Source organism: Nomascus leucogenys, chromosome 4 (assembly GCF_006542625.1).
Source record: "Nomascus leucogenys isolate Asia chromosome 4, Asia_NLE_v1, whole genome shotgun sequence".
Classification (NCBI taxonomy): Eukaryota; Metazoa; Chordata; class Mammalia; order Primates; family Hylobatidae; genus Nomascus; species Nomascus leucogenys.
The window spans coordinates 146,660,720-146,688,166 of NC_044384.1; the positions used below are offsets into that span (position 1 = coordinate 146,660,720).

At 39.8% G+C, this 27,447-nt stretch overlaps 1 protein-coding gene across 1 annotated transcript in view; it reads left to right on the forward strand.

Annotated features, from left to right (window-relative positions):
- CSMD1 (CUB and Sushi multiple domains 1) overlaps positions 1–27,447 on the forward strand; it is a 2,090,842-nt gene that overhangs the window by 1,287,268 nt on the left and 776,127 nt on the right. The window contains exon 6 of the mRNA XM_003271406.4: positions 4,663–4,775. Coding sequence (XP_003271454.2) covers positions 4,663–4,775 — 113 coding nt within the window. The remainder of the gene's footprint in view (positions 1–4,662; positions 4,776–27,447) is intronic.

The window sequence follows — 27,447 nt, forward strand, 5'->3', positions numbered from 1 at the left end:
ACCCCTTTCCCAAACAAACAACAAAAACAGAAGAACATGTAAAAAAAAAAAAAAAAAAAAAAACAGGAAGTGAACATGTGTGTCACTGTCAAGGCCAAATCAAGAAAAAAAAAAAAAAAAAAAAAAAGCAAATCAAGAACAACCCCTTTCCCAAACAAACAACAAAAGCAGGAAGTGAACATGTGTGTCACTGTCAAGGCCAAATCAAGAACAACCCCCTTTCCCAAACAAACAACAAAAGAGAACATGAAAAAAAAAAAAAAAAAAAAAAAAAAAAAAAAAAAAAAAAAAAACAAACAACAAAAGGCTATGAACATTTGTTTAACGCAGAAGGTCAAATGAGGAAATTCATGTACAAAAATTGACTTTGGGGTACAATTCATTTGAATGGCTTCATCATGGAAAATGGATTGTATAATTGGTCAAAAGGCCTCACCCTTGCTTCTCTATAAAAGGAATCTGTGCAGGCCTGAGTGTGATGGCTCACGCCTGTAACCCCAGCACTCTGGGAAGATGAGGGGGGTGGATCACCTGAGGTCAGGAGTTTGCGAGCAGCCTGGCCAATATAGTGAAACCCCATCTCTACTAAATATACGAAAATTAGCCAGGCGTGGTGGCGGGTGCCTGTAATCCCAGCTACTCAGGAGGCTGAGGCAGGAGAATCACTTGAACCTGGGAGGCGGAGGTTGCAGTGAGCTGAGATTGTGCTACTGCACTCCAGCCTGGGTGACAGAGCAAGACTGTCAAAAATAAAAGGAATTTGGGCAGGTCTTATGCGTTTTTTTTGAAACCTTAATTACACTAGGTGCTACACATCATCTAATTATCTTCCAGTTCAGTGTTTTTGTTGTTGGCTTTGTTGTTTGTTTGTTTGGTTTTTGAGATGAAGTCTCGCTATTGTCACCCAGGCTGGAGTGTGATCGTAGCTCACTGTAACCTCTGCCTCCTAGGTTCAAGCAATTCTCTTGCCTCCCCCTCCCGAGTATCTAGCATTACAGGCACCTGCTACCATGCCCAGGTAAGTAGAGACAGGGTTTCACCATGTTGGCCAGGCTGGTCTCGAACTCCTGACCTCAGGTGATCCGCCCACCTTGGCCTCCCAAAGTGCTGGGATTACAGGCTTGAGGCCACTGCGCCGGTCCTGTTTTTACAAATCGCCTCATGTACACTAGGGCAGGGGTCAGCAAACTAGTACCTGCAGGCCAAATCTGGCCCATCAGCTAAGAATGGCTTTTACATTTTTAAGTGATTGAAAAAGAAAATCAAAAAGTAACTATTTTGTGACACAAAAAATTATATAAAATTAAAATCTCAGTGTCTGTAAATAAAGTGTTATTGGAACACAACCACTGCCATTCTGTGGCTACTTGCCAGGTACACCCGCAAAGTTGAACAGTTTCCAACAAAGACCATGTGACCCATGAAGCCTGAGGTACGTACATACTCCCTGGCCCTTTACAGAAACATCTTGTTGACTGACGCAAAACTATCATTTTTCTGAGTAGGTATCTGGAAATACAGATGAGGGTAAAGAGGGGATGTGAGTGTAGGTAGTGGTAGAGAGGGGATCATTATTAATGTAGGCATGCTAATAAAATGCAATTCCAGGCTGGCACAGTGGTTCACATCTGTAATCCCAGCACTTTGAGAGGCAAAGGTGAGAGGATTTCTTGAGGCCGTGAGTTCAAGACCAGCCTGGACAACATAGTGAGATCCCCCAGTCTCTACGAAAAATTAAAAGATTACAAAGCTATCTAGGTATGGTATGCACATATAGCCCCAGCTACTCCAGAGGCCGAGGCAAGAGGATGGGTTGAGCCCAGGAGTCGGAGACTGCTGTGAGCTGTGATTGCGCTACTGCACTCCAGCCTGGGTGGAAAAAGCAAGACACTGACTTAAGAAAAAAAAAAATCCCCGTGGTTTTTACAGTCAGAGCCATTAATAAATAATGTGAGTGAGAAAATATATATGTTCAAAGCAACAGCAAAACCAGCATTGATTGCAGTTGTGAAAAGTTCAGCAAGTACATGCATCTTCCTACATTCACTAATCTTTTGTATTCATAGTCTTATATCACTATATGAATTGGAAACTTACAGGGAGTTGAATAAATATCAGTGCAGTATTTTGAGGGCTTTGGATACTATTAGCTATGTGTATATTTTACATTAGCATAGTATCTGATGGGGAAAGGGTGGCTTCTGTGCTTAATTTCAGTGTGTATCTATGTGTTTGTGGTTTTTAAATTTTCTATGTCTGCACTTAACATTTTTTGTATGTGATATTTGTGCGTATAAAAATAATGTGATTTTTAATATACAAAGAAACCAATGATTTTTTTTTTTTTTTTTTTTGAGATGGAGTGTCGCTGTGTTGCCCAAGCTGGAGTGCAGTGGCGTGATCTCAGCTCACTGCAAGCTGCGCCTCCCAGGTTCACGCCATTCTGCTGCCTCAGCCTCCCGAGTAGCTGGGACTACAGGCGCCTGCCACCATGCACCGGCTAATTTTTTGTATTTTTAGTAGAGACGGGGTTTCACTGTTGCCAGGATGGTCTCGATCTCCTGACCTCGTGATCCATCTGCCTCAGTCTCCCAAAGTGCTGGGATTACAGGTGTGAGCCACCACGCCCGGCCACAATGATTTTTTAAAGTACCTGTAAGTTCAGTAAGTACAGGTGAGCTGGACAGACTTTTGGGTTTTTGAATCTAGTTTTTTAGACATTCTCCGTATTAGGCAAATAAGTATGTGGCCTTTAGAATTTGTAACATAATCTCGCCTGAAAAATTTTAAAAAAAGGTGATTAAATATGCCTTGGAGTCAGCTGTGTCCAGCTGTCACCAGCCAGTACTACATAAATCCAAGCAAATAGGCAAATCTGAGCAGTGTACTTCTCTTACAGAAGATTATTTCAAACAGTGGCATAAACACTGTTGCAATTGGTTACAGTCAAGGTTTGGCTTTTAACTTAAAGTGGATCCTGTACATTTTTAAACCTGAGAGTTGGAATAGAACACCCTGACATCAGAAAGCTTGACTGTGTATTTCATCTGGTGCTGCTTCCTCCAGGTAATAGAATAAGTAGGGAACTGCCCTCCACACAGGTGACCCGTTTCGTAGCAAATCCTCTGCACAGAAATGAGATCCTCAGCTTTACCAAGCAGCTGCATCGCTCACAGGCAGGCCCACACACAGCACCAGAGTTCTTCAAGTTCCTGCTAAAAGCTATTTGCTTAAACCCTTACAGATTATCTACAATGATAAGCATCATTTTGAAATAGATTTTGTTACCAAGATGCAAAATAATTATTCAATGCACAACCGCTTGTAGAGCACATGGAGAATGTGCTTGAGGTACATTTACATGTGCGTCTCTATCTTCCCTTTCAACCCTTGATATAGGGATTTTCACGTCCAGTTTATACAGTGGGAAACAGACGTTCATAAACATGATCCACCTATGGCGCCTTAGCTAGTACAAAGTCGAGCCAGCACACAATCCTGTATCAGAAGCATCCTAATCCAGTGATGCTTATGCCACTGGAAAACTAAATGTGTGCCTTGCGTCTCTAACGGGCAGGAGGTTTAATATCTTGGAATGCTTTTATTCCTTAGTAAGCACACAAGGTTTTCAATAGGAAGAAATAAAACACGTGGTTGTTTCTGACAACTAAACTGCACATTATAAAGTGAACTGGATATTTTAAGCAGCTTAACCAGAAATAGATTGCATCTTATTTTTAAAAGATTAATGCACTGCTTTCCTAAAACATAATTTTATTCCATTTCAAATCTCTTTTTCGGTTCTTCTCATCAATGTCATAGATGGTCCGCTTCTTTGCTTTGGTAGGAAAGGTCCCGGTTGTGAGTCCTGCAAATGGGATGCTAGGAATACAGCATGTTACGAAGCATGAGAAACAATTTGTTGGCATCTACTTCAGGTTAAATAGAATTCCTAAGTCTTGTGGCCAGGCGCCGGGGCTCACGCTTGTAATCCTAGCACTTTGGAAGGCTGAGGCAGGCAGATCACCTGAGGTCACGAGTTCGACCACAGCCTGGCCAACACAGCAAAACCCTGTCTCTACTAAAAATGCAAAAATTAGCCAGGCATGGTGGTGCATGCCTGTAATACCAGCCACTGCGGAGGCTGAGGCAGGAGAATCGCTTGAACCCAGGAGGTGGAGGTTGCAGTGAGCCAAGATCACACCACTGCCCTCCAGCCTGGTGACACAGTGAGACTCCGTCTCAAAATAAACAAACAAATAAATAAAGAAAGAATTACTAAGTCTTCAAATTGTGAAAGGCAGAATTTTATCATTTGCCTATTTCTTTTCCTTTTTTCTGATTCATTGTGATTAAGTTCCTGATGAAAACAACTAAGAGATCAAAAGAATACCTTCTCCTGCTTTCACCATTGATAATGGAGAATGAAAGTATCGAATATTTTTGAAAATATTCTTTCCATCAAGGGAGTTAGCATTTATGTTTGGGCAGAGATAAAATTATCTCGATCATTTTAAGGTTCAAAGTCAATTAATCCATGGGCTCTGTTTTAAGCATCTCAAGATGAAGGATTTAAGTAATCGGATTTTAAAGTGGGTTTGATACAGGACATTTGGTCTGTTGGTTTACAAGGGAGATTTTTTTCCTCTTTCTCTTCTCTAGGCTAACGGGCATGAACCTCCCGTCTCCAGTTATCAGTAGCAAGAATTGGCTGCGACTCCATTTCACCTCTGACAGCAACCATCGACGCAAAGGATTTAATGCTCAGTTCCAAGGTAAGGATGCTCCGTCTTATAAGAAAAAAAACCAGAGCGTAATATATTTTCATCCTTTCTAGCCATGAAATTTTAGGAGTTAGATAGATAAATAGCTTAAAAATGGCTTCTAATTCCGTTATTCACAATTATCTTTGGAAATCATATAGTCAACAGCTGGCAACTTATTAGTAAAGCTGTATCACTATCACAGTATAAAGGACTTGTATAGTTTCTTGATACACTGGAACAATTGCTAAGTTTTAATCAATAGCTGTTTATTATCATCGATTTTGATTATTATGCACCTAATCTGTAAATATCCACAGCAGTTTGGCTATTGTATTTATCTTCATGCTAAAAGTGCTATAGCATATAGGTTGCATGAAAATGCACAAAAAGTATTGTGTATCACTTTTAATTCTAAAAGGTCCTCACATCACATAAATGCCTGATTCAGTAATTTACACACAATGAATCTTAAAAGAAAGGTTCTGGAGTTCCTGCAGCTGAGAAAAATGAGGCATCTACAGTCATTAGGACAGAGTTTGGTAATGGAATATTCTTTTTCTCTCTGCTTTCTAAGGTTTATACCTAGATCATATTTTATCATTTCCTGTATGTTTCTAATAATGAGTAATCCTTATTAATACAGCAAAAAACTATTCAGTTTATTAAGCAGTCTACTGAAAACCATTCCACTTCAATTTCCAAATTAAAATAATATGACTGTGCTTGAAAATAATGCCCAATCACACTGCCTAACCTTTCCCCACGTTGTGACGATGAGAATGTTGGCCCCATTAAGGCAGCATTCCCTGAACACCTGCCCCATGGCAGAGAGGACAGCAAGCCCTGCAGTGGCAGAGAAATTACAGCATCCTCCATGCTCCAGGAACTAGTAGGTCAGAGAGAAAGTTTGCAGTTTGTAAGTAACTCCCATAAAGTCAGAATGCAAAAGCAACTCATTATAGCTCCTGTTGGAGATTTTAGTAATTTTTCAACAAACTGGTCTAAATACCTCTTATCTTACACATTTAAAATCCATAATGCTTTCACTGTTTCCTTTAGGATGACCAGTAGAGAAACAAGGGTCAGTTGCGGGGAATGAAATGCAGAGGGGGCTGAGAAGCACACATCAGAACCAGCAGTTTTTATTTGCCACCCATTCCCTGGGGCACATGATGTACGCAGAACTCGCCTGCCTCAGAATCCAGAGGCAAATTCGTTTCAATAAAATATGTTGTTTTGCGGGGTGGGGGGTGGCGGTGGACGGAGTCTTGCTCTGTTGCCCAGGCTGGAGTGCAGTGGCACAATCCTGCCTCGCTGCAACCTCCACCTCTTGGGCTCAAGTGACTCTTGTGTCTCAGCCTCCCGAGTAGCTGGAAATACGGGTGCACACCACCATGCCTGGCTAATTTTGTATTTTTAATAGAGATGGGGTTTCGCCATGTTGGCCAGGCTGGTCTTGAACTCCTGATCTCAGATGATCTGCCTGCCTCAGCCTCTCAAAGTGCTGGGATTACAGACGTGATCCACCGCACCCAGCCCCAAAATATATTTTAGACTTCATCATGAACATTGTCCATTGCAGCATGCCTTCTGATGTTGCCAGAAGGTTCTTAGCTTGATCTTCTTTGGTTGCAAAGAAGCTGCACTGAAAGTTTATTAGAGTGAAACTAATGTGCTTTCCCTTCACCTGGAGCCACGCCAGGCCAATCCTCCTTTTCCATACCTGCCTGTGTCTGCCATTATCTTGTGACTGCTATATACTCTGGCTGAAGTTAGAATGGAGTAAAGGTGGGATGGACGTATTGGTGGCGGGAGGGGGGCTCACACCCAGACTGGGTGGATGTGAATGAGGAAGACTCCACGTGGTCTGGTAGGGAAATTCTATCTGTGCTTTCTCTACACTGATCCACGTCTATGGATATGTCCATCCCGTACCTGACTTAACATAACCATAAGTCAATATTTACAATGCCAATGAACTGATCATATAGTCAGTTAGGTTGATTAACAGATTTGTCTCTAAAATGTTAATTGATCTTTTCCTAGAGCTCTCAATAATTGAACAACAGTGAACTAAAGAAAAATTTCTAAGTATTTGTTTCTGAAACCTGATCACTGAACTTGGCATTTGTATCTGTAATTGAAAGAAAGGTTAAAAATGGAATATAAAATTTGAAGTTGCTCCGAGATGGTAGATATAAGAAACTCATTGTTTGGCAGAAAATAGCAATCACTTAGATGTATCAGACATTGGTTTTAAAAGTTAAAAAAATACAAAATTAATGAAAGTATTATATAGAGTATATAAGTTACATAATTAAACAATACAACTAAATTATAGAATTTATATGTACCTTATACACACTTGATTCTTTTATATGTTATAGAAGTATAAATTATAATTACATAATTTATATATAGTATAATATATGCTTAATTATATAGTTAAGTATAAACATACATATATAAACTATAGTTATATATAATCAAATTTATTGTATTATATTTATATAACAAATATATAAATAAATAAATATATTTATATATAGATGTATATGCCTGTTCATATATATACACACACACACATACTTCAATTATATATGTAAGGAGAGAGGAGTCAAAACTTTGGCATTTAATTCTAAAACGGTTAAAAGGTATGAAGTTATCAGGAGAGGTAAGTCTGGCTTAACAGTAATGTACTGGGAAACATTTCAAGGCTGACTTTCAAGTTCAGCTCCAAGACAACAGGGTACAATGAAGTTACTTTTTTTTCATTAGCACATGGGCCTGATTGAACAGGAGACTTCATGCTTAAAACCACATTGAGGCAGACTGCCTGTGGAAGGTTAGGTTCAGTACTAGAAGCCACGAAGAAGGACCAGAGAGAGGAAGATGACAAGGCCCATCAGAAGGAGGATGTGAGGAAGCTTAGAGGGCGCACAGTGCACAGTACACAGAAAGGCACTATGATTATTTTTCTGGATCCGGAGGGCAGAACTGTCACCAAGGAATGGAAGCTCCAGCGTGGTTGCTGTTGCTGATTCTAGAACAAACCTAAGGACAGCTGGAGACAGAGCAACAGCTTAGGATCAGATGGGCCCTTCCCAGAGTCCCTGCCAGCCACCCAGTGGCCACCCCTCCACACGGGGCTGTCCTGATTTTTTGCAAGTAAGATCGTCAAGTTTGTTCCTTCAGAGGGCAAATGGGAAACCTTCTGTCATGCAGGGAAAACATTTGTTCAGCTGAATCTTCCCTCTTGTCTATGCCAAGATTGAAAACCAGGAAGCCCAAATTGTATTGTACTTTCTCTCAACTAAATACATTAAAGAAGGAAAACCTGATATTATTTGTGCCAACAAAAATTGCAAAACGAAAAAAAAAGCATAGTCGATTGATATTTGGGGACTAATAAGACAACAATAATAATAGTGAAAACTTACGTAATTTAAACATTATTGTGTTATTTTCTTATCTTTCCAAATATTTTGTCAAACAACCTGAATCATATATATGTCATATATATAAGATATAAATATATATACACATATAAAATGGAGAAGAAGAACATTTTAAAAAGAACATACATTTTTATGCTTAGCATATATTTTATCTTTTTAACATTATTGTAGTCACCTTTATCATTTATGGTCATTTGTGAGAACACAAAAATTCCGTCAGCGTTACTTGGATTGATATGATTGCAGATTGTTTGGAATTCCTAAGAAACCCTTTGTGGTTCCTAACCTTTCTCATACTCAATGCCCCCCCAGCGCAAAGCAACTAAAACAAACAGCTTGAAATTCAAATTTTAAAACATAAAGAACACAATAATGGCGATTTTTTTGCACTATTGGTGGAAATCTGAATTGATGTGACTATTTTAGCAAACTGTTTTACTGTCAAGCTGAACATAAGAAACATTTCAGGCGTGTCTCCAGCACAGCAGGCACAGAGAATGTCCTCAGGAGATGCAAGCGCCATTGTCAACCGCTGCGAATCACCTAAATGTTCATTAACCGTAGAACTAATAAACCTGGAAAGAGACAAACTACCTCTACATGTAACGACATGGATAACTCTCACATACAATATTTCGTGAAAGGAAAAAAAAAAAACCGTAAACCATATGATTCGTTTATATGATTCAGGAATTTGCAAAGCTATGTATTCATATGGATGACCATTAGTAAAAAAGAATATTGTGTCTACATAATGTTTCTGTAAAAAGTGTTTTCAAAGAAGATGATAAGAACAATCTCTTCCAAAGGAAATGATGGATTGTTTAGAGTTTGCTTGCAAATGGAGCCACACAAAATTACCTAGAGAATCCCTCCTGGATGTCATGGGGTTATTGGATGGCAGAACGGAAAGAAGCTTCATATCACACGCAAGAAATGGGGAGATTAAGGCCTGTGGCTGTCATCACACAGCTTGCAAATGGCAGAACCAGGATGTGGGTACAGGCTGTTGTGCTCTTGGCTTCATGTCAGTCTTTACAACTCTCTTTCTCCACCGACTTGTCGTACTGCTCCCACTACTTACAATCAGAACATATTTTAGTTGAGGGGTGGTGGGTAATGAGTTATTTGTATGAAATAAAAATCCTAATGAAAGGAGGAACTTTTTCAGATAGCTACAATTTAGTGACAGCTTTATTTCTCAGACTGGCCTATTCCAAGCAGAAAGCTGACAGGCCACTGTCCTGACCCACTGTACTCAGTCCCCTTGGGCTGGCCATGTAATGACAATTTCTTAGCCCCACCCTATTGACTTTCGTCAAAGAACATAAAGCAGGCATGAGTATTTTGTTTCTCTCGGTAGATTAAAAAGTCATAAAGGTAAAAATTCATTCTGAACAGCTTTTGGGTATCTGGTAAGGATAGGAGAAATACACTTCAATTTTAGTTGTAATTATTTTGAGTAGTTGTTGGGGATAATTTCTTACTAATGTTGAAACAAGAGAATAAATTTCTTAAGAAAGATACGAAATATTACTCATCAGAGATGTTAAATTAATGAACAAAAATCCCATGCAGACTAATGGAATACATTAACGTTTGAGTTCATGCCAGAATTTTAATTCAATGCACTTTCATGTAGTGATTTATTTTAAAGTTGTGTGTTTGAAATATTAATGCGCGACAAATGTTTGCTGTTATATATAGAACCACTTTAAATCCTTCCTTTCTTTAAACTTCGAAATGTGGTTCACATTGGAGAATTGGGTGCCAACAATGGTATTCAGTAAATCACAGCTATTTAAAACAGATTAATACTTGGCAGTGACTGGTAGATTTTAAGTTTTTATGCTTGAAGAATATAAAAGTTTAGGTAGGTTATCATTCCCTTGGTAAATTGTCTTCCTGCAATTTATATTTTTGTGATGTGGAGGAAGAACTTTTTCTGGCTTTCGGCATATCAGCCCTAAACTGCTCTTATTTTCAGCATATCAGCCCTGAACTGCTCTTATTCTTCATGTTCTGTCTCACGCAAGCAATATCGTTGGCCAAATCTGCAGACAGTGTTTCATGTTTATTTGCTAAATGTCCATCTGTACCTCTTGTAGGTAGCGGTGTGCTTTGGAACGGTAAGCATGATTTTGTCTACTGTAGCTGTTAGGAAGTTGTCCACCAAAGTCTTCAGCATTTACATTGACCAACTAGTCATGAAGTCTGGCCTTTGCCCCCTGGCCTGCAGCTGTGACCAGGTTTGCGAGCTGCTGTAGTGACTGCTCCCCAAGCAATTATCTACATGATAATGTAGTGAAACTGTAGATCAATCACAGATGTAGGGAAACCTTGTTCTCTTAATGATCTGAATCAGGCTTCTGAAATTGAATGGCCAAGCTGTTGCTTAATGAAATAAGGAATCTAGGCTGAGGAGGGTAACCTCCTTACTCAAGCAGCTGCCTGACTTCCCTGGGGATTCACACCCCTTGTGGAAGGACAACACAAATGCTTCAGAATCTCAGTGGAGTGCTCAGAATGAATCCAGAGATGCGTTCCAAAATGGTTGAGGAGCAAGCGTAGCAAAGGATGAATGTGGCAACCACTGAAAATTGTAATGATTAGGTTCTGGGCAAGTTTCCTCTTGTACACATGCAGAATCTGGTTTCCTCAGACTGTCTTGAATTATGTCAAGTTGGCATTTACTCACCTGTTTGTAAGGCCTTTCTTTGTCACAGGAATTTTGAAGAAATGTCTCAGAGGGTTCCCTCCTGCTGGTCAAATCAGTCTCAGTGGTAGTTTTTAAAGGCTCATGAGATTCCAACCAGGTTCTTGCAGAGTTGACCATCATGTTCTTTACTGTTGTAAAGGTGGCATATTCTCCTCCAGGGGAGCCTCGTAGTTAACTTTTGAGCATGGCATAGTCTACAATTTACTACCCCAAAGAATATAACAGAGAAATGATAGAGTTGAAAATGTTTTTTCATAGATATTTTGAAATTTGTTTTGAAAGTAATAAGAGCTTCGCTTTCTAGAGACACATATCCAGGGCTACACTTCAGCTTGTATGTCCATAATGGTTGTTAAAATGTTGAATTATTTGCATCAGATTGTAAATATTCACTGCCCAGAAAGTCCTAAGAGCCTCGCAGCCCCAGCTCCTCTAGGCTTTACTACAAAAGGCCTCAGCCCTGTCCTCAGTAAAGCCCTTGGAAACCTCAGCCTGCTTCAGGTGCACTCAACTAAAGTGCCCAGCATGTTTGAACACCATCCCTTACTCTATCTGTGATGAGCATTTATCAAACTTAATGTTCAGTTCCATAGATACATGAAACAAAATAAATATGAATGTCATTCATTCTAGAGAAATATACACCAATTCTTGAGAGTACCTACATTACCCTAAAGCCGTAAGTGAATGACTCTTCATTTCTTAGCCCAGACAACGTTTCATGTTTGTTTTCTTTTTTTAACCTAAAAATTTGAATATATTTTCTTTTTTTTAGTTTTATTATTATTATACTTTAAGTTTTAGGGTACCTGTGCACAATGTGCAGCTTTGTTACATAGGTATACATGTGCCGTGTTGGTGTGCTGCACCCGTTAACTCGTCATTTAGCATTAGCTATATCTCCTAATTCATGTTTATTTGCTACCTGTCTGTAGGCAGCACTTGTAGATAGCATGTGCCTTGGAACTTGAAGCACTGTAATGTACACTGCACGTGTTAAGTTGTCCACCACAGTCATCCACATTTACATTGACACACTAGTCATGGGAGTCTGACATGAAAATAAAGATATGAGTCTTTGGATCTATTTTATTTGTTTATTTATTTATTTATTTTTGCCTTCAAAAAGTTTAAAAGTCCTAGTTCAAATCTAGTTTCCTAGACTTTTTCCTAGTTAAAGTCTTTCTGTGGAATAAAATCTCATGTAATTCATTAACCTGGGTTCCAAATCTGGTCCTGCTGTGCCCTGTTTAGAAATCACTGGAAGCCCACAGGGTATGACAAGCAGAGTAGATGCTCTCCAGACTGTGTCCCCATCCGCCTTTTCAAACTCATCTTTTAATCCATATTCCGAACTTCCTGTGCTCCTGTTACAAACGCATGCTGCAGCTTGAACACATCATTCCCGTCCCCAACTCTCCCTCCCGCCAGACCTTCCATGCCCTTGTCAATCCAGAAAAGGGACAAGTCTCAATCATTTCGGGAGGTTTATTTGCCAAAGGGAAGGATGCATGCTGGGGAAGACAGCTCTGTCCTTCTTGGAAGAGGATTTTGAGGGCTCCACATTTAAAGGGGAAAGGGCGGGATACGGAGCAATACACAGTTTTCATGTATCAGGGAGTAGGGGAAGATAAAGATAATCATTCATACCTCTGTCTGGCTCAGTGATTCTGCACTTTTTTTTACATAAGGTGACACAGACAAATGGGGCAGAAGAAAAAGGCAGGGAATCTGGATTTTACATATGATAACATAGACGAAATGGGTTAGGGGAGGAAGCAGATATGCATTTGTGTCTGGTGGGCAAGGCAGTGACGGCAGCTGTAAAGATAAACTTACCAATTTACATTGCCATGGTGAATTTTAACAGAAACACCTGGGAGTAATGATCTTGCAGCTCACTAGGAATGTCTTTATGGGAAAAAATATGGGGAAGTGTGTAGCTTTTCACCTTGTAGTCACCTTAGTTAGGAACCAAAAAGAGGGAGGAGGGTTTTAGGAACCAAAAAGGGGGAGGAAGGTTTTCGACACCCAGTTCCCAGCTTGAGTTTTTCCTTTGGCTTAATGAGTTTGAGGTCCCAAGGTTTAATTTTCTTTCACATCCTGCAACCACACTTGTTTGTCTCCATTGTTCTTTTGGAAGAAACTTTTTCCAGTCTTCTAAGTCAATATCAATTACTTATTCAGAAGTGCCCCCATAATACTTATTCTTTTCTTATACCATCCTACTATCACACTATTCCACGCAATGCAGTTTTATGTGTGGACGGCAAATTATCTATTTTTCTAAAGAGCAAAAGCAGCAAGTTGTTTGTTGCTTCCAGCATCCAGCAAAGCCATCTCCAGAGAGGCAGAATTCACTTCATGCTCCTTGAATAACTCCTGGAATATTTCAATGCCTGAGCAAAATAAAACCACAGAAAAAGGGCAGAACACTCTGCATTCATTAAAACAGTCCTGTAGCACAGTAGAGAGATGCTGGCTTTTGGAACCTGAATACCTTGGTGACACTGAGCAAATCTCTCAGTTCCTTTAAAGGTTTGTTTATCCAGCAGTGAGATGGAACTAAGCACAGCTGCCATGCAGGAACCACGGGGGTCAAGTGAGACAAGTGTGCTAGGCGTCTGTTCTAATGGTGGCGTGGATTTTACTGCTTCCACTAGTTGTGCAGTCTGTGCCTTGTGGTCTCCTCTCAAGAAGATGAGGGCAACGTGAGGCTGCTCAGTGCATTTGCACGGAAATACTCTCTTATCCATTAGAGTCATAACACATTTAGAAACGCAGAAGTAACTCTTCACAGGGAAGAAGTTGGGTCTCCTTATAGCAGGAGTTCTCTGGTGTTTTTTTTTGTAATTGTTGTTGTTTTTGTTTCGTTTTGTTTTGTTTTTTTTCTTCTCTCTCTCTCTGATCCTATGCAAGCTTCTCAGGTGATTAAAAAACTGGAGTGATGACTCTGAGTGTAGGTGTATGGGAGAGACGCCCTTCAGGAGGAGCAGAAGGAAAAGTGGACCTGGGCACGTCTTAGGGTGAAGTACTAATGGCCCATGGACAGAGGCAATGCGTCACTCTCTTCACCAGGTCCACAGGCAGGTTTATTTTACTTTCAGTGCAGTGCCAACTCTCCATCAGAAATGTTTTTAAAAAGGTATAAATCATAGACTGCAGGCCTATTGTAAGCATTAGATAGAGGAGCACAATTAAAAATTTACTGACTGTCTCTGCAGGAGTTTACAATTTTACTTGTAGCTCTTGAAAAATATTCGGGTCCGATTCGCCACTGAAATGTAATGTAAATTATGAACTGTCTCCCTGGATACCAGATTTCATAAACATTTGTATGAACTTTATGTTTACCTGAAATCTTAGGGATAATAAAATGTCAAGGTGAGAATTAGGTCTATCTACAGAACATCCAGATTGGAATGATCACTTACTTCTCCTTAATGGTGGGCTGTAAAAGACTTACTGTACAGAAAGGTGACTAGGTAGATAGACAAATAGACTGATGGACGGGATTTCTCATCAGCAGATCCAGGTGGGTGCACCAGGATGTGAGGCAAGAATGTACTGAATGAGTGTGACGCTGGGAAGAAAAGGAGAGAATTCCAGCCTCAGAAGGTAATTTGCAGCGTTAAAAAAAAAATCAAGATTGTTTGGAAAAAGTGGAATTAGATTTGCCATTGTGGAAAATCATTATGAAAAAGTAGGTTTGGGCCAGAATATGATTGACATGGTAAGGAGCTGGAACTTTTTCCTTTGGTCAACAAGAGGTTGCTGAAGCCGACCTGAGCGGATTTGAGAGAGAAAGGGCGGAGGGGCCATGGTGGGTCACAGAGAAATGGGCATATTCCCGTAGATAAATTCAACCACCACTGGGTACTTTCTTCTTTCTCGGTATGAATGTCCATTCAGAGAGTAAACATTTTGCCTAGTGTTTATTTCTCACTTAGAAGTTTAGAAATCCGTATTACTTTTTATTTTGCTAGAAGTTATCTGTCTGCACTATTTGCACCGAATAATTCTGGTTCTAACAAATGGTTAATCTTGAAGTCAAACAATGCGTATCGTAAATGGGTAGAAATAAATGTGCCTACTAAAAACTGTAAAGCAAATGGAAATGGGAAGTACATTTTATTTGCTGAATATGTAAAATTGCTACCCCATCTGTGATGATGTAGGTACAGAAAGTGATTAACTTCAGAAGCTGGATGAGAAAACTTGGTCCTATATGCCATCCTGTGATACATTGCCCTTCGGTCTCCCATCTCACTGTCAAATTTCTTGAAAGGGAAGCTGCAAACCTTTAACCATTTAGCCTCTGACCTACTAAACCTTACCACACGGAGTCATACCTCCTCTACCTTCTTCTGTTTTTTATTGTTTTTTTTTTGTTTGTTTTCTGTAAGATGGAGTGTTGCTCTGTTGCCCGGGCTGGAGTGCAATAGCGTGACCTCGGCTCACTGCAACCTCCATCTCCCAGGTTCAAGTGATTCTCCTGCCTCAACCTCCCGAGTAGCTGGGATCACAGGCACGTGCCATCACACCTGTTTAATTTTTGTATTTTTAGTAGAGACCGTTTCATCATGTTGGCCAGGCTGGTCTGGAACTCCTGACCTCAGGTGATCCGTCCACCTTGGCCTCCAAAGTGCTGGGGTTACAGGTGTAAGCCACCACCCCCGGCCCCCTCTATCTTTTTCTGATCCCAGTTTCCTCCCACCCCTGTGCACAGAAGCTGAGTAGGGCTCTGCCTCATTCTCTCTCCTATACTATCCTCCACCGGGCAGTCTGTTGCCTGCATAGCCTCGCTAAGCTGACGCTCAGTGTAAATATAGTGACTTTTCACTTCACTTTCTCCTTTGCTTTCCTTTGTGGAACTAGGTACCAACTCTTTTAGACTCTTCTTTGCAATTTGTTTTGTTTGCTTCGACTCTTCTTCCGCAATACATCTTCTAAAATCTACATCCCAGGTCCCTACACTTGTCCCTTTACCAGCATCAGATCACGGTACCTTAGCCCCTGCTCATCCTCCTTCCTGTGTGTGCCATATATCTTTCCCTGTGGCAGAAATCCTTCTCCTTTCCATCTGTATATCACATCCATCCGTGACCCCTCCTCTGAGTATTGTACCACAGAGGAATGTCTCCACTTCTGAGTTCTCCTGAAAAGTCTACTTATTTTTCTATAGCAGACATTTGGCTCTTATTCAGCATTGCCTTTTATTATCAGTTATTCTTTAAATTTGTGCTGCCCAATGAAAGGAAGACGGATCATTTGAGGTCGGGAGTTCGAGACTAGCCTGACCAACATGGTGAAATCCCGTCTCTGCTAAAAATACAAAAATTAGCTGGGCATGGTGGCAGGTGCCTGTAGTGCCAGCAACTTGGGAGGCTGAGGCAGGAGACTCGCTTGAACCTGGGAGGCAGGGGTTGCAGTGAGCCAAGATCATGCCATTGCACTCCAGCCCGGAGGACAAGAGCGAAAGTCCATCTCAAAAAGAAAAAAAAAAAAATTCTGTAAAATGAATACCTTTGTTGCATCTTTTACGCTATGAAAAACAGCATATTGTAAGTGGTTACGAATTTTGTTTGTATTTGAATGACACCCAGAAGAGTCCAGGACAATTTTAATGACAGGGATCCTGAAGGAGAGTCGAACTCTGGCATTAATTTCTCTGTAATTTTTAGAGAAAATGTCCTCATTGCTTGAAAGCTGCAATGAGCATTATTTACTGGAGAGTCTTCAACTTCCTGCTTTTTTTTGAGACGGAGTCTCGCTCTGTCACCCAGGCTGGAGTGCAGTGGCGTTATCTCGGCTCACTGCAAGCTCCGCCTCCCGAGTTCACGCCATTCTCCTGCCTCAGCCTCTCCGGGTAGCTGGGACTACAGGCGCCTGCCACCATGCCCCGCTAATTTTTTGTATTTTTAGTAGAGACGGGGTTTCACCGTGGTCTCGATCTCCTGACCTCGTGATCCGCCCGCCTCGGCCTCCCAAAGTGCTGAGATTACAAGCGTGAGCCACCGCGACCGGCCAACTTCCTGCTTTTTTAATTGTCCCGAATGTAAAATGTCTGCGTTCTTTGTTACTAACAAAATTGAATTTTTTTTACATTATTTCCATTGATCTCAGCTGACTATAGCATCTGTTGCTGTTTTTGTGATAATAGTGGATCTATAGTTTAAAACTTATGATACTCATTATACCATTCAAAGTCATTTCAATATCCCTTATTCAAAACTCTTATATGATTTGCAATTTTTGCTGAGGAAGTCCTATTTGCAGTCATTTCTTTTGAAATAAAGTTATAGCAGAGGATTCTTTAGGGATTATTGCTTAGGTTTCATTTCATTAGCTAATATTCATCTGATTAGCTCTAGGCAGGAAGCCGGTAGTTTTGCATGTTCATATGATCTTGTTAGCAACAGGTGTTTAAATACTAAATAAAGTCCGTTGTGCGATTTGACTAGTTAGACTTAAATGACGGCTATTGAAAATTACTTTAAGAAACCATTGCATGTTCATAAACATCTCACTTTTCCTAGCTACATGAAAGGATTGATGTTGCCTTCATTCTTCTTGTAGAAATTGAGTCATGTTTTATAAATGATGAGCAGGAACTTAGTAAAGTCATGCTCGAAAAAGATTAGCTTAAAAAATGCTCTAATGCAAAGCTTTTTTTGACTTGTTCCAGTGGTTGTTACCTTAACACTTTATTATACTGATTCCAAAATGTGCATGTCTTTACATTTTAATATCTCCAACAAAAGGGTCATGATTTGGCCATATTTTGTGCTTGTCCTCTCTGTGTGGTGCATAAGGTATTGCCACAGCTCACAGCCAGCCTTTGTTAGGTTTGATGCAGTGCCATAATCACACTGGTTGATGTACTTTTAGACATGTCTCATTTCCTGGACAAGCAGACCCTCTCTTTGTATCACCCAATTCTTTCCTGCTCTCCCTCCTCAGAGCCCTGGTGCAGTTCTAGAACCTTCTCCCACCTGGGCCACATGCCTTTCCTGAGGTGAAGAACAAAGGCACTCAGAAGAAAGTAAAAGAGGGGTGGCCAGGGCAATGGCTCACGCCTGTAATCCTAGCACTTTGGGAGGCCAAGGTGGGCGAATCAAGAGGTCAGGAGATCGAGACCATCCTGGCTAACGTGGTGAAACCCCATCTCTACTAAAACTACAAAAAAAAAAAAAATTAGCCGAGCACAGTGGCAGGTGCCTGTAGTCCCAGCTACCAGGGAGGCTGGACAGGAGAATGACGTGAACCCAGGAGCTGGAGCTTGCTGTGAGCTGAAATCATGCCACTGCACTCCAGCTTGGGTGACAGAGTGAGACTCTGTCTCAAAAAATTAAAAAGAAAAAAAAAGGAAAAGAGGGGCAAGGAAAAAATACTGGGGTCCTAAGGGAGCTAAGATTTGGGTTGATTAAACTTGTGAAGTAATATAAATAAGATACAGTCTAAAAGTAATATCATACCATGTGGTACAATCTTACAACACACGAATTTAAACATTAACAGATTTCCCTGGGAACTGTAAATGTTCAGCACAGAGAGCCCTTTTGAAAGCCTTAACATGTTTTCAGAAAGTTAAGCATTCCCATATTTAATCAGCATTCCTTTTTTTCAACTGACATGTAATAATTATACGTATTTGTGGAATACAGAGATATTTTGAATCATAATATGTGTAGTGATCAAACCAAGTAATTAACAGGTTCATCACTTCAAACATTTATTATTTCTCTGTGTTGGGAACATTCGAAATCCTGTCTTGTAACTATTTGTAAACATGTAGTAACTGGTTAACTACAGTCACACTGTGGTGCCATAGAACACTAGAACAGTTCATCCTGTCTAGCTGTAATTTTGTATTCTTTCTAAAGACAATCTACAACTTTGTCAGAAGTTTCAAAGGATGAGACCAGAATGCCTGGGAAAAAAGCTTGAGGATAGGATTGGGGATTGCATTCCTTACAGATTCCAGCATGCATCAGATACTTTAACTGCAAACATTGTTTAAACTTACAATTAACTTTGATCTAAATAAAATGTATACTTATAGAATAAACTCCCACTATTTTGAAATTAAACCTATGTCAGGTGAAATGTAAAAACATAACAAAACTAGAAAGCAGAATAAAGAAAGACATATTTACAATATAACAATATATATCTCTGAATAGATCAGGTCTTAAGTTTGAACACACCTTTTTGTGCTTGCAAATATGCCCATTATCCACGGACAGAGGGAAGACCATGGAGGCCTTACAGATTTTGAGACTATGAATGAAATATGAATGTGGTAATAAGTAACATTTATTGATGCCTATTTTAAATGAAGAGAAACATGGTGTCACGTGTGTGAGTGTATCTGCATAGTGCACCCAGTTGACGGAGGTCGTTTTATTTTACGTTACTCTGAATTTGTCTTTGGAGTTAGGGTTGGTGACCACAGGGTGGCACCTTCCATGTGTCCGTGTGCATTCAGTGGAAATACGTAGCTGTTATCTAAGCCCTGTCTAAGGCATGCCTTCTCTTGGTCCCCTCAGTGGTGACTGCTGCCACCTGAGGGTGTTTGCCATCCCCATGATAAGAGCACAGAGCCCTGAAAAGGGAAGGGCATTCATGTTTGGCGGCAGCACCAGTATTTGCATTTCTGATCACGAGGATCAAAACTCTAACTTAAATTATGTACTCGCTGCACATATGATCTTCAAGTAATTTTCCCCCAAAATTGAAATAAATAAAAGGTGTGATAACCACCATGCATATTTTATGAGCAGAATGTACAACCATAGTTATTTTTGCCAGGCCCCAATGAGTGTATGCATTGTAGGATGTTTTGAAATATGCAAAATACACATACAAACATCTAAGACTTCTCTTGCTGCCCCTGTGATATTCACTATTTTCTGTTAGGGCTGTCTTGCTTTCTATGTAGCATAAAATTTACAACTTCATATAATTTATTTCTGTGCTTATTAAATGTATAGATCAAAGGGCGTATATTTTTATTACACATATCTACTAAACATATTTAGTAAATAAAAGTGTATGTTAGAGCCCACACAATGCTAATGGAAAGAGACTATAGTAATCATTTACTTTAATGTTTGAAACTTACAGACACCAGAAAGGGAGACATGGCCACTTTTCACTTCGTTAGTTTGTCACTGCATCCTTCTGCAATTTAGTACAAGTAATTTAGTTGTTTGTTTTAAGAATTTCCCTTGACAATTATCTACCTTTAGAACAAAAGCAAGTCAGAGTTTGAGGGAATTCTCAGTTGGCAAAGACTAAATAAGGCTGACTTAACATTAAATGGATTATGTTTTGGTAGTTTTAAATACTACCATCTTGGCTACTTTTGTTTTTCTCCTTTGATTTCAGACAATTTCATGCAAGCATAGGAGCTTAAACGAATGTGGTCAGAGAATCTTTAATTAAATATCACTGCCTCAGTTTGGAAGTCAGAAACACAAACACAAGAAATTGTAATCGATTTTCCTGGTCATTGTGGATTGTTGGGGTAACCAAAGTAGCTTAAAAAAGCTTAGTAACTGAGAGGGTGATCTCTGTTGACAGTGATTTAAATGACGTAAGAGGAAATATACTACTCTGTGCAAGGAGATTGGTAGAAAGAAACCAGTAACAGTGTAATCAAAAAATGTTCAGCAGAGGAATTTTTCAACAGAGAGCAAAATGATGGCATTTAACAATTAATTTTTCTGTAACTTAAATTCTAAAACAATTTCCATTTCTTTGTCAGTAAAAGCATTATAGAAATAAAGATTGTGCAATGAAGAATGTGATTGAGAAGGGAAAGTGACATTGGGAATGTGAGGTTTGTGGTCAGCTGTCTTTGCCTCCTGAAGGAAGTCACATCAATTTACTTTAGCAAGATAAACTTATAGGCCATTACTACTAATGGGCTTATCTCTAGAGAGCAAAAAATCAATGATAATTTCTCGTGATAGTCATTGTTTGTGATAAGGGTAGGAAATGCAATTTTTATTAATTGTCTCTGTTCCCATCTAATTTAAGATTAAAATATAATATGGAACTACTGTAGTTACATGACTATAATATAAATGAACACTGACTTTCAGATCCACTTAAAGCACTTTATAATTGGACGTAATCATGTAACCACAGTCATGTGTTGAACGTCACCTGCGTATGGGATCCTGGGAAGAAATGACAGGAAGTAGGTGAGAGGGCTCAGGGAGAAACCTTACCCAGAATGCTTCCCACAGAATGTTCTGGTAGGACTTACATAGCACCTTCTACATGCCAGGCATGGCTTTCACCCATTCATATGTAGGCATATGTAACAACCCAACACCCTCACAAAACGGCCTATTTATATCACTCCCAGTAAATGGGGCAAGCCTGGACCATGTAGTGAGACCACATTGCTACAATTTTTTTTTTTTTTTACATTAGCCATGCATGGTGGTGATTTGCACCTGTATCCCAGCTTCTCGGAAGGCTGAGGTAGGAGAATCCCTTGACCGCAGGAGGTGGAGGCTGCAGTGAGTCGTGATTGATTGCCCCACTGCACTCTAGCCTGGGTGACACAGTGAGACCCTGTCAAACAAAACAAAATAAAAAAATACACACACACACACAAATGTTGAGTGAGAATCAAATTGTGTTAATACACATAGAATATAAATAGATGCAGATGTAATGCGATTACAGGGTTTTATGAGTACTGAAAAGATTTAATGTATGTAAAATGCATACAACAGTCCCCGGAGTGTGATGTTCCCCTTCCTGTGTCCATGTGTTCTCGTTGTTCAATTCCCACCTGTGAATGAGAACATGCGGTGTTTGGTTTTTTGTCTTTGCGATAGTTTGCTGAGAATGATGGTTTCCAGTTTCATCCGTGTCCCTACAAGGGACATGAACTCACTCCGGGGACTGTTGTGGGGTAGGGACAGGGGGAAGAGATAGCATTAGGACATATACCTAATGCTAAATGACGAGTTAATGGGTGCAGCACACTAACATGGCACATGGATACATATGTAACAAACCTGCACATTCTGCACATGTACCCTAAAACTTAAAGTATAATAATAATAAAATTTAAAAAAAAATGCCTACGAGAGTGTTGGAAACATAGAATTTATATTATTAATCTCCTTCACACCTGCTTTAGGTAGTTCTTTGTATTTCTATTCCCTCTATTTTTTTTTAATCCACAGTACATATTCCCACTGAAAACCATGTATTTTACCCATTTACCTGTCTACTTTTATTTTCTTTCCATAGAAAGAAAGCTCTAAGAGGGTATAATTTTTGTCTGTTTTATTTACAACTCTTTGTCATATATTTAGAAAAATGCTAGGCATAAATTAGGAAATCAATACATATTTTCAAAATGAATACTGATAGAAAGCGTAATTGGCAAGATTAGCAAGGAGCATGTATGGTATCTGTAGTAACATTGTAAAGGCTAAAGGGGTGGTAGGCCTTGCTCCAAGCGAGTTTCTGTTGTCCATGAATTTAATCCTGATAGCAAACCTCTTCAGAAGGCAGCCCATTTCTCATCTGAGTGAACGAGGGCACCAAGAGATTCAAAGTTACCCGTGGAGAGAGGTGAATGAGTAGTGAAGTCAGACACTGAAGTAAGTCATGCTGACTCATATATTTTTAAAGGCAGAATTTGCTTTTTACTGTGTAACTGGACAGAATCAGTAGCTATCACACACGGAAACATGAATATATTGACGCAGATAGAGACTTTTAAAACATTTTGCTGAATATCTGGATTTTCTAGATGCATTCTGGAATCATCTAAGGACATCGTAAATTTTACAGTTGCTCAAATTCGAAGATTAAAAGTCTTGAGTCAGTATTTACAGAACCTGGTTTTGTGTGTGTGTGTGTGTGTGTGTGTGGTTTGTTGGTTTGTTTATCTTGCCATATATGATGTATAAGCCAAGTTTTGGATCTGTGTTGAGTAATACCACTGAATATCCAAATCGGACAGAAAGCCATTAAGGCGCCAGGGGCAACGTGTCCCTTACTGTGTGCCTCATCAAGGGAAATATGACTTGGGAATGTATCAAGGAAATGCTGGTGATTGAAAAGAGTTATTTTGCAAATGTACCCGTTTCACATGGCTGTGGTGGCTGATCTACGTCCTCTCATGTCCACATTCATGTCAGCCTATTCTGTTTTACAAAAACAGAGTTCCTTCCTCACTCCCCTCTTTGCACACCACAGGGGAGCTATTGCTCTCAAAACAAGAACAGAGGCTACTCTGGAGGGTTCGGATGAAGTAAAAGAAGAGTTACGTCTCTAACTGGAAAGGGAAAATTGCTTCAGTATGGCCGTATTGTAGCATCAGCGACATTAGATGAAGTTTCACAGGAGCAACCAGAAGGAAGGTATCCCCGCCACGGGGCCTCAGCACCCAATTGCAGAGAGCTGAGAGATCTGATTACAGAAGAAGCAGCCACATTAGGAGAGTTTCTGTATTTTGTTTTATTTATTTTTGTTGAGGTAGAATCTCACTCTGTCGCCCAGGCTGGAGTGCAGTGGTACAATCTTGGCTCACTGCAACCTCCGCCTCCCAGGTTCAAGCAATTCTCCTGCCTCAGACTCCCAAGTAGCTGGGATTATAGGCGCCCGCCACCATGCCTAGCTGTTTTTTGTATTTTTAGTAGAGACACGGTTTCACCATGTTGGTTAGTCTGGTCTCGAACTCCTGACCTCAAGGGATCTGCCCACCTCAGCCTCCCAAAGTGCTGGGATTACTGGCATGAGCCATCGCACCCGGCAGAGTTTCTATATTTTAAATTGAGCAGTATTCCCAATGCTTCCAGGCAGAAGCAAATCCATTTTTCTAGGATGCTGTCGAACAGCCCTCATCAATGTGTTGGCTATCAGTGATAAATAAGATGCAGCAGACCCCGCCTGGAAGCGTTAGGGAGACACTGCGACATGAAACATGGAATTGTGCTGAATGGGAAGCCGAAGGCTCCCATTGTCATCATGAAACTCAGGCTTCCAATTCCATGCATCAGCTCAGTGTTTTAAGTAGTATATTAGTAATGGTAGTATCCTTAAATAATTAAATATCTTTATTAAGTATTAATTTAGCACAGTGAAACTCAAGGATAAAAAGTTCACTTTAAAAATTCTTTGTGTTTTTAAACAGCCTGCATTTCTTCCTGAGTTTCTTCACTGTCATATACACACTCACACCCTTACACACGTACAGACATCCCCCCCTTATCCCCGAAGGGTAAGTTTCAGGACCCCAGGGGATGGCTGAAACTGTGGCTAGCGCCAAACCCTACAAAAACTCTGTTTTTCCTCTACTTCATACCCATGATAAAGTTTAATTTATAAATGGGGCACATATGAGATAATAACTAATAATAAAGTAAAAAAAAATTATAACAGTATGCAAGTATCCACCCGCTTACCATCATTAAGTACAAGTAAAATAACGGTTACTTGAACACAGGCACCACGACCCCATGGCCATCCATCCAGTCCCTGATAGGAGCACTGAGTGGCTTCCAACTCCAGGCAGGCCATGCAAACAGCAGGGACCTTCTGGACAGAGGAATGATTCAGGACCGAGGCAGGACGCAGCAGGGCGGTGCAGGGTTTCATCACACTCGAAGAGTGGCGCGCAACTTACAACTTACGAGTTTTTTTCTGAAATTTTTCAATGAATATTTTCAGAACACGGTTGACTGTGGGTAACTGAAATCGTTGAAAGCAAAATATTGAATAAGGGAAGATTACATACGTACAGGTATACATGCATACATACACCAAATCGAAAATACAGGTATATATGCATACATACACCAAATAGAAAATGTATTCTTACACGTTTCTATCATCTAATGCAGATAATATATATTATGTATAATATATATGTCTGCGTATATATATTCATATGTATATATATGTATATGTGTGTGTATATATATTAATATGTATAATATATGTATGTGTGTCTATATATGAGTGTGTGTGTGTGTGTGTTTGTGTATGTGTGTGTGTGTATTTATGGCCTCCCGGTACTGAGTCTAACTCCTAACTTCTTTCAGTTTATCTTTTCCACTTTAGTCTCTGTTGGTAAAGTTTGTGTCACTTTCGTAAAATCAGTCAGCAGCATTTCCTTGGGCTGACATGTTCCCAAGTCAGATTTCCCTTGATCAGGGCACACAAATCTATAGCTAGGTAGGTAGGTTGGTAGATGGGTAGGTAGGTAAGTAGATAGATAGATAGATAGATAGATAGATAGATAGATAGATAGATAATGGATGGATACATAGATATATGATTGATAGATGATAGATAGATAGATGATAGATGGATGGATACATAGGTCTCTTTTAAAACAAATTTCAAAATAACCTTGAATCACTTGATAAATACCTGAGATGAGGCCAAGTGAAACGGAATCACCCAGTGGGATGGACATGTCAGCTTAATAATTAAGCATTCAGTTTATCAGGTGTTACTCTTGAAAGTTCAGTTCATCTGGGACATTTTTATCTTTTCTTTTTTTCTGTCTTAAAAAAATCAATTTAGGATTGAACTCTTTTCAAACAAGCAAACAAACAAAAAAGGTCTTAAAGGCAAGGGTTGCTGAAACGCAGCTTTCATGGTGCGTTGCCTGGGCATAAAGTCAGGGTATGTAGTAGAATGTGCTAAGAAATTATAGAGTCTCAGCAAGTATTTTCCTCTTATCACTACTGAGCTTATGGTTCTTTTTGTTTTTGTAGTTAAATTGCTATTCCTAAGGAATGAGTCCTTCCAGTATGACTTGGTTCATTATTAATTTCACTGAAGGGTACAGTTAGAAAAATTCTTGGAAATAAAATTCCATTGGTTTACTGTGGTGAAGCTGCGATCCACACAGGTTAAATGACTTGCTCAAGATTATTTTTAGCGGAAAGATTTTAAGCCTTTCTAAAGACGGCAGCTTCCTATCAAGTATTTGCCCTGCAGGGTGGCCTGGGGCGAAATTGCTAAGTTGATAGAGTGAGTTCTCTCTGGAAGACTGTTCTCAAGGCAACCACCACAAGTGACCTGAACTCAGGGCTTGCCCGCCGCTTCCGCTAGGAGCCCTCTCCTCCAAGGGACTCCTTTCCCTGCCGGCACCCATTTTATTAGGCTCTTTGTTCATAGGAATGGAGCATTTTTTTTTTTTTTTTGTCTAAGAAATGTGGAGACCATGCATTCTGGTCTTCTCATGATGTTGCTATTGTTCTTTAAATATCTGCTGAGTTCATTAAGAGCCCAGGGTTTGGAGTCCATTATATGGTTTCAAACCTCGGGTCCAAAACCACTAAGGTCAAATTATTCAACTGCTCTAAGCTTTAGTTTCTTCATTTGTGAAGCAGTGATAATGGTGGAAACTCACTCATGTGTGGTGAGGAGTAAATGAAACATCACATGTCCAAAACATAAGCACTTAATGCTGTTATTAATATTGCTATTGCTCATCATCTTAGTCTCTCTACCTGTAAATTCTGTGCTCTAAGCCTCTGACCCATTTATACTTTGTTTCCTCAATTGTTGCTGACCTCCCAGTGCCGAGTCTAATTCCTATGTTCTTTCAATGCATCTTTTCCATTTTAGCCTTGGTTGCTAAAGTTCATATCACTTTCATAAACGTATTTTAGATTCTTAAGGGCTGGAATCAAATCAACCCAGCCATATTGGCTGCACTGGGTCAAGCCCTTATCCGTGAATTGTCCAACAGTGGCAGGGCAAGTTTCGGATTGCATTGAAGGGGTTAAAAGTGGTAGTCAGTAGGACGAATATGCCAGGTAAAGAGTTCCAAACTCTACCGAGGCAAGCAACATTTCTCCCTATATTAGCCTGAACTTCCACTGAAATGGACTATTCCGCCATCTCTTTCTTTCAAGAGAGGCCTTCAGAGACACTTTGTTTGTGGAGATACATCTGAATGTCCATAAATGCTGGTCAATGTAGAATGCACGTTGATGGTTGCCAGCAGGAAGGAAGACAGTGGGAATGTGGAGAAACTGCTTAATGGGTAACAAGTTTTACTTTGGAATGATGGAAGCATTTAGAGACATACTGAAATATTTAAGGATGTATAGATTTATGGTCTGGGGTGTGCTTGAAAATAAACTTGATACGGAAGAAAGTGTATAAGGATATAGGAAAGATAGCTGTGATAATTAATACAGCTGAGTGATGGGTATGTGTAAGTTCAATACACTTTTATCTGTAATTTTGTATATGTTTGAAATAAATTTTCCCCACGAAAAGAATTTTTACAAAAGCGACCTTTGGCAAGAAATGGCACTTTGAAGCAGTGAATTTGTCCATTATAGTGGCTAAAAGCACTCTCTCTTATCACCTCTAGCATGATTTCCTAATATCTGGCATAACATGAATGGGGTTGTTTTTGAACATGTCAAAATATTAGGTTAAGGGTATCACCTCTGTGTGACATATAACTCTGGTCCTATCTGCACAGAACTGT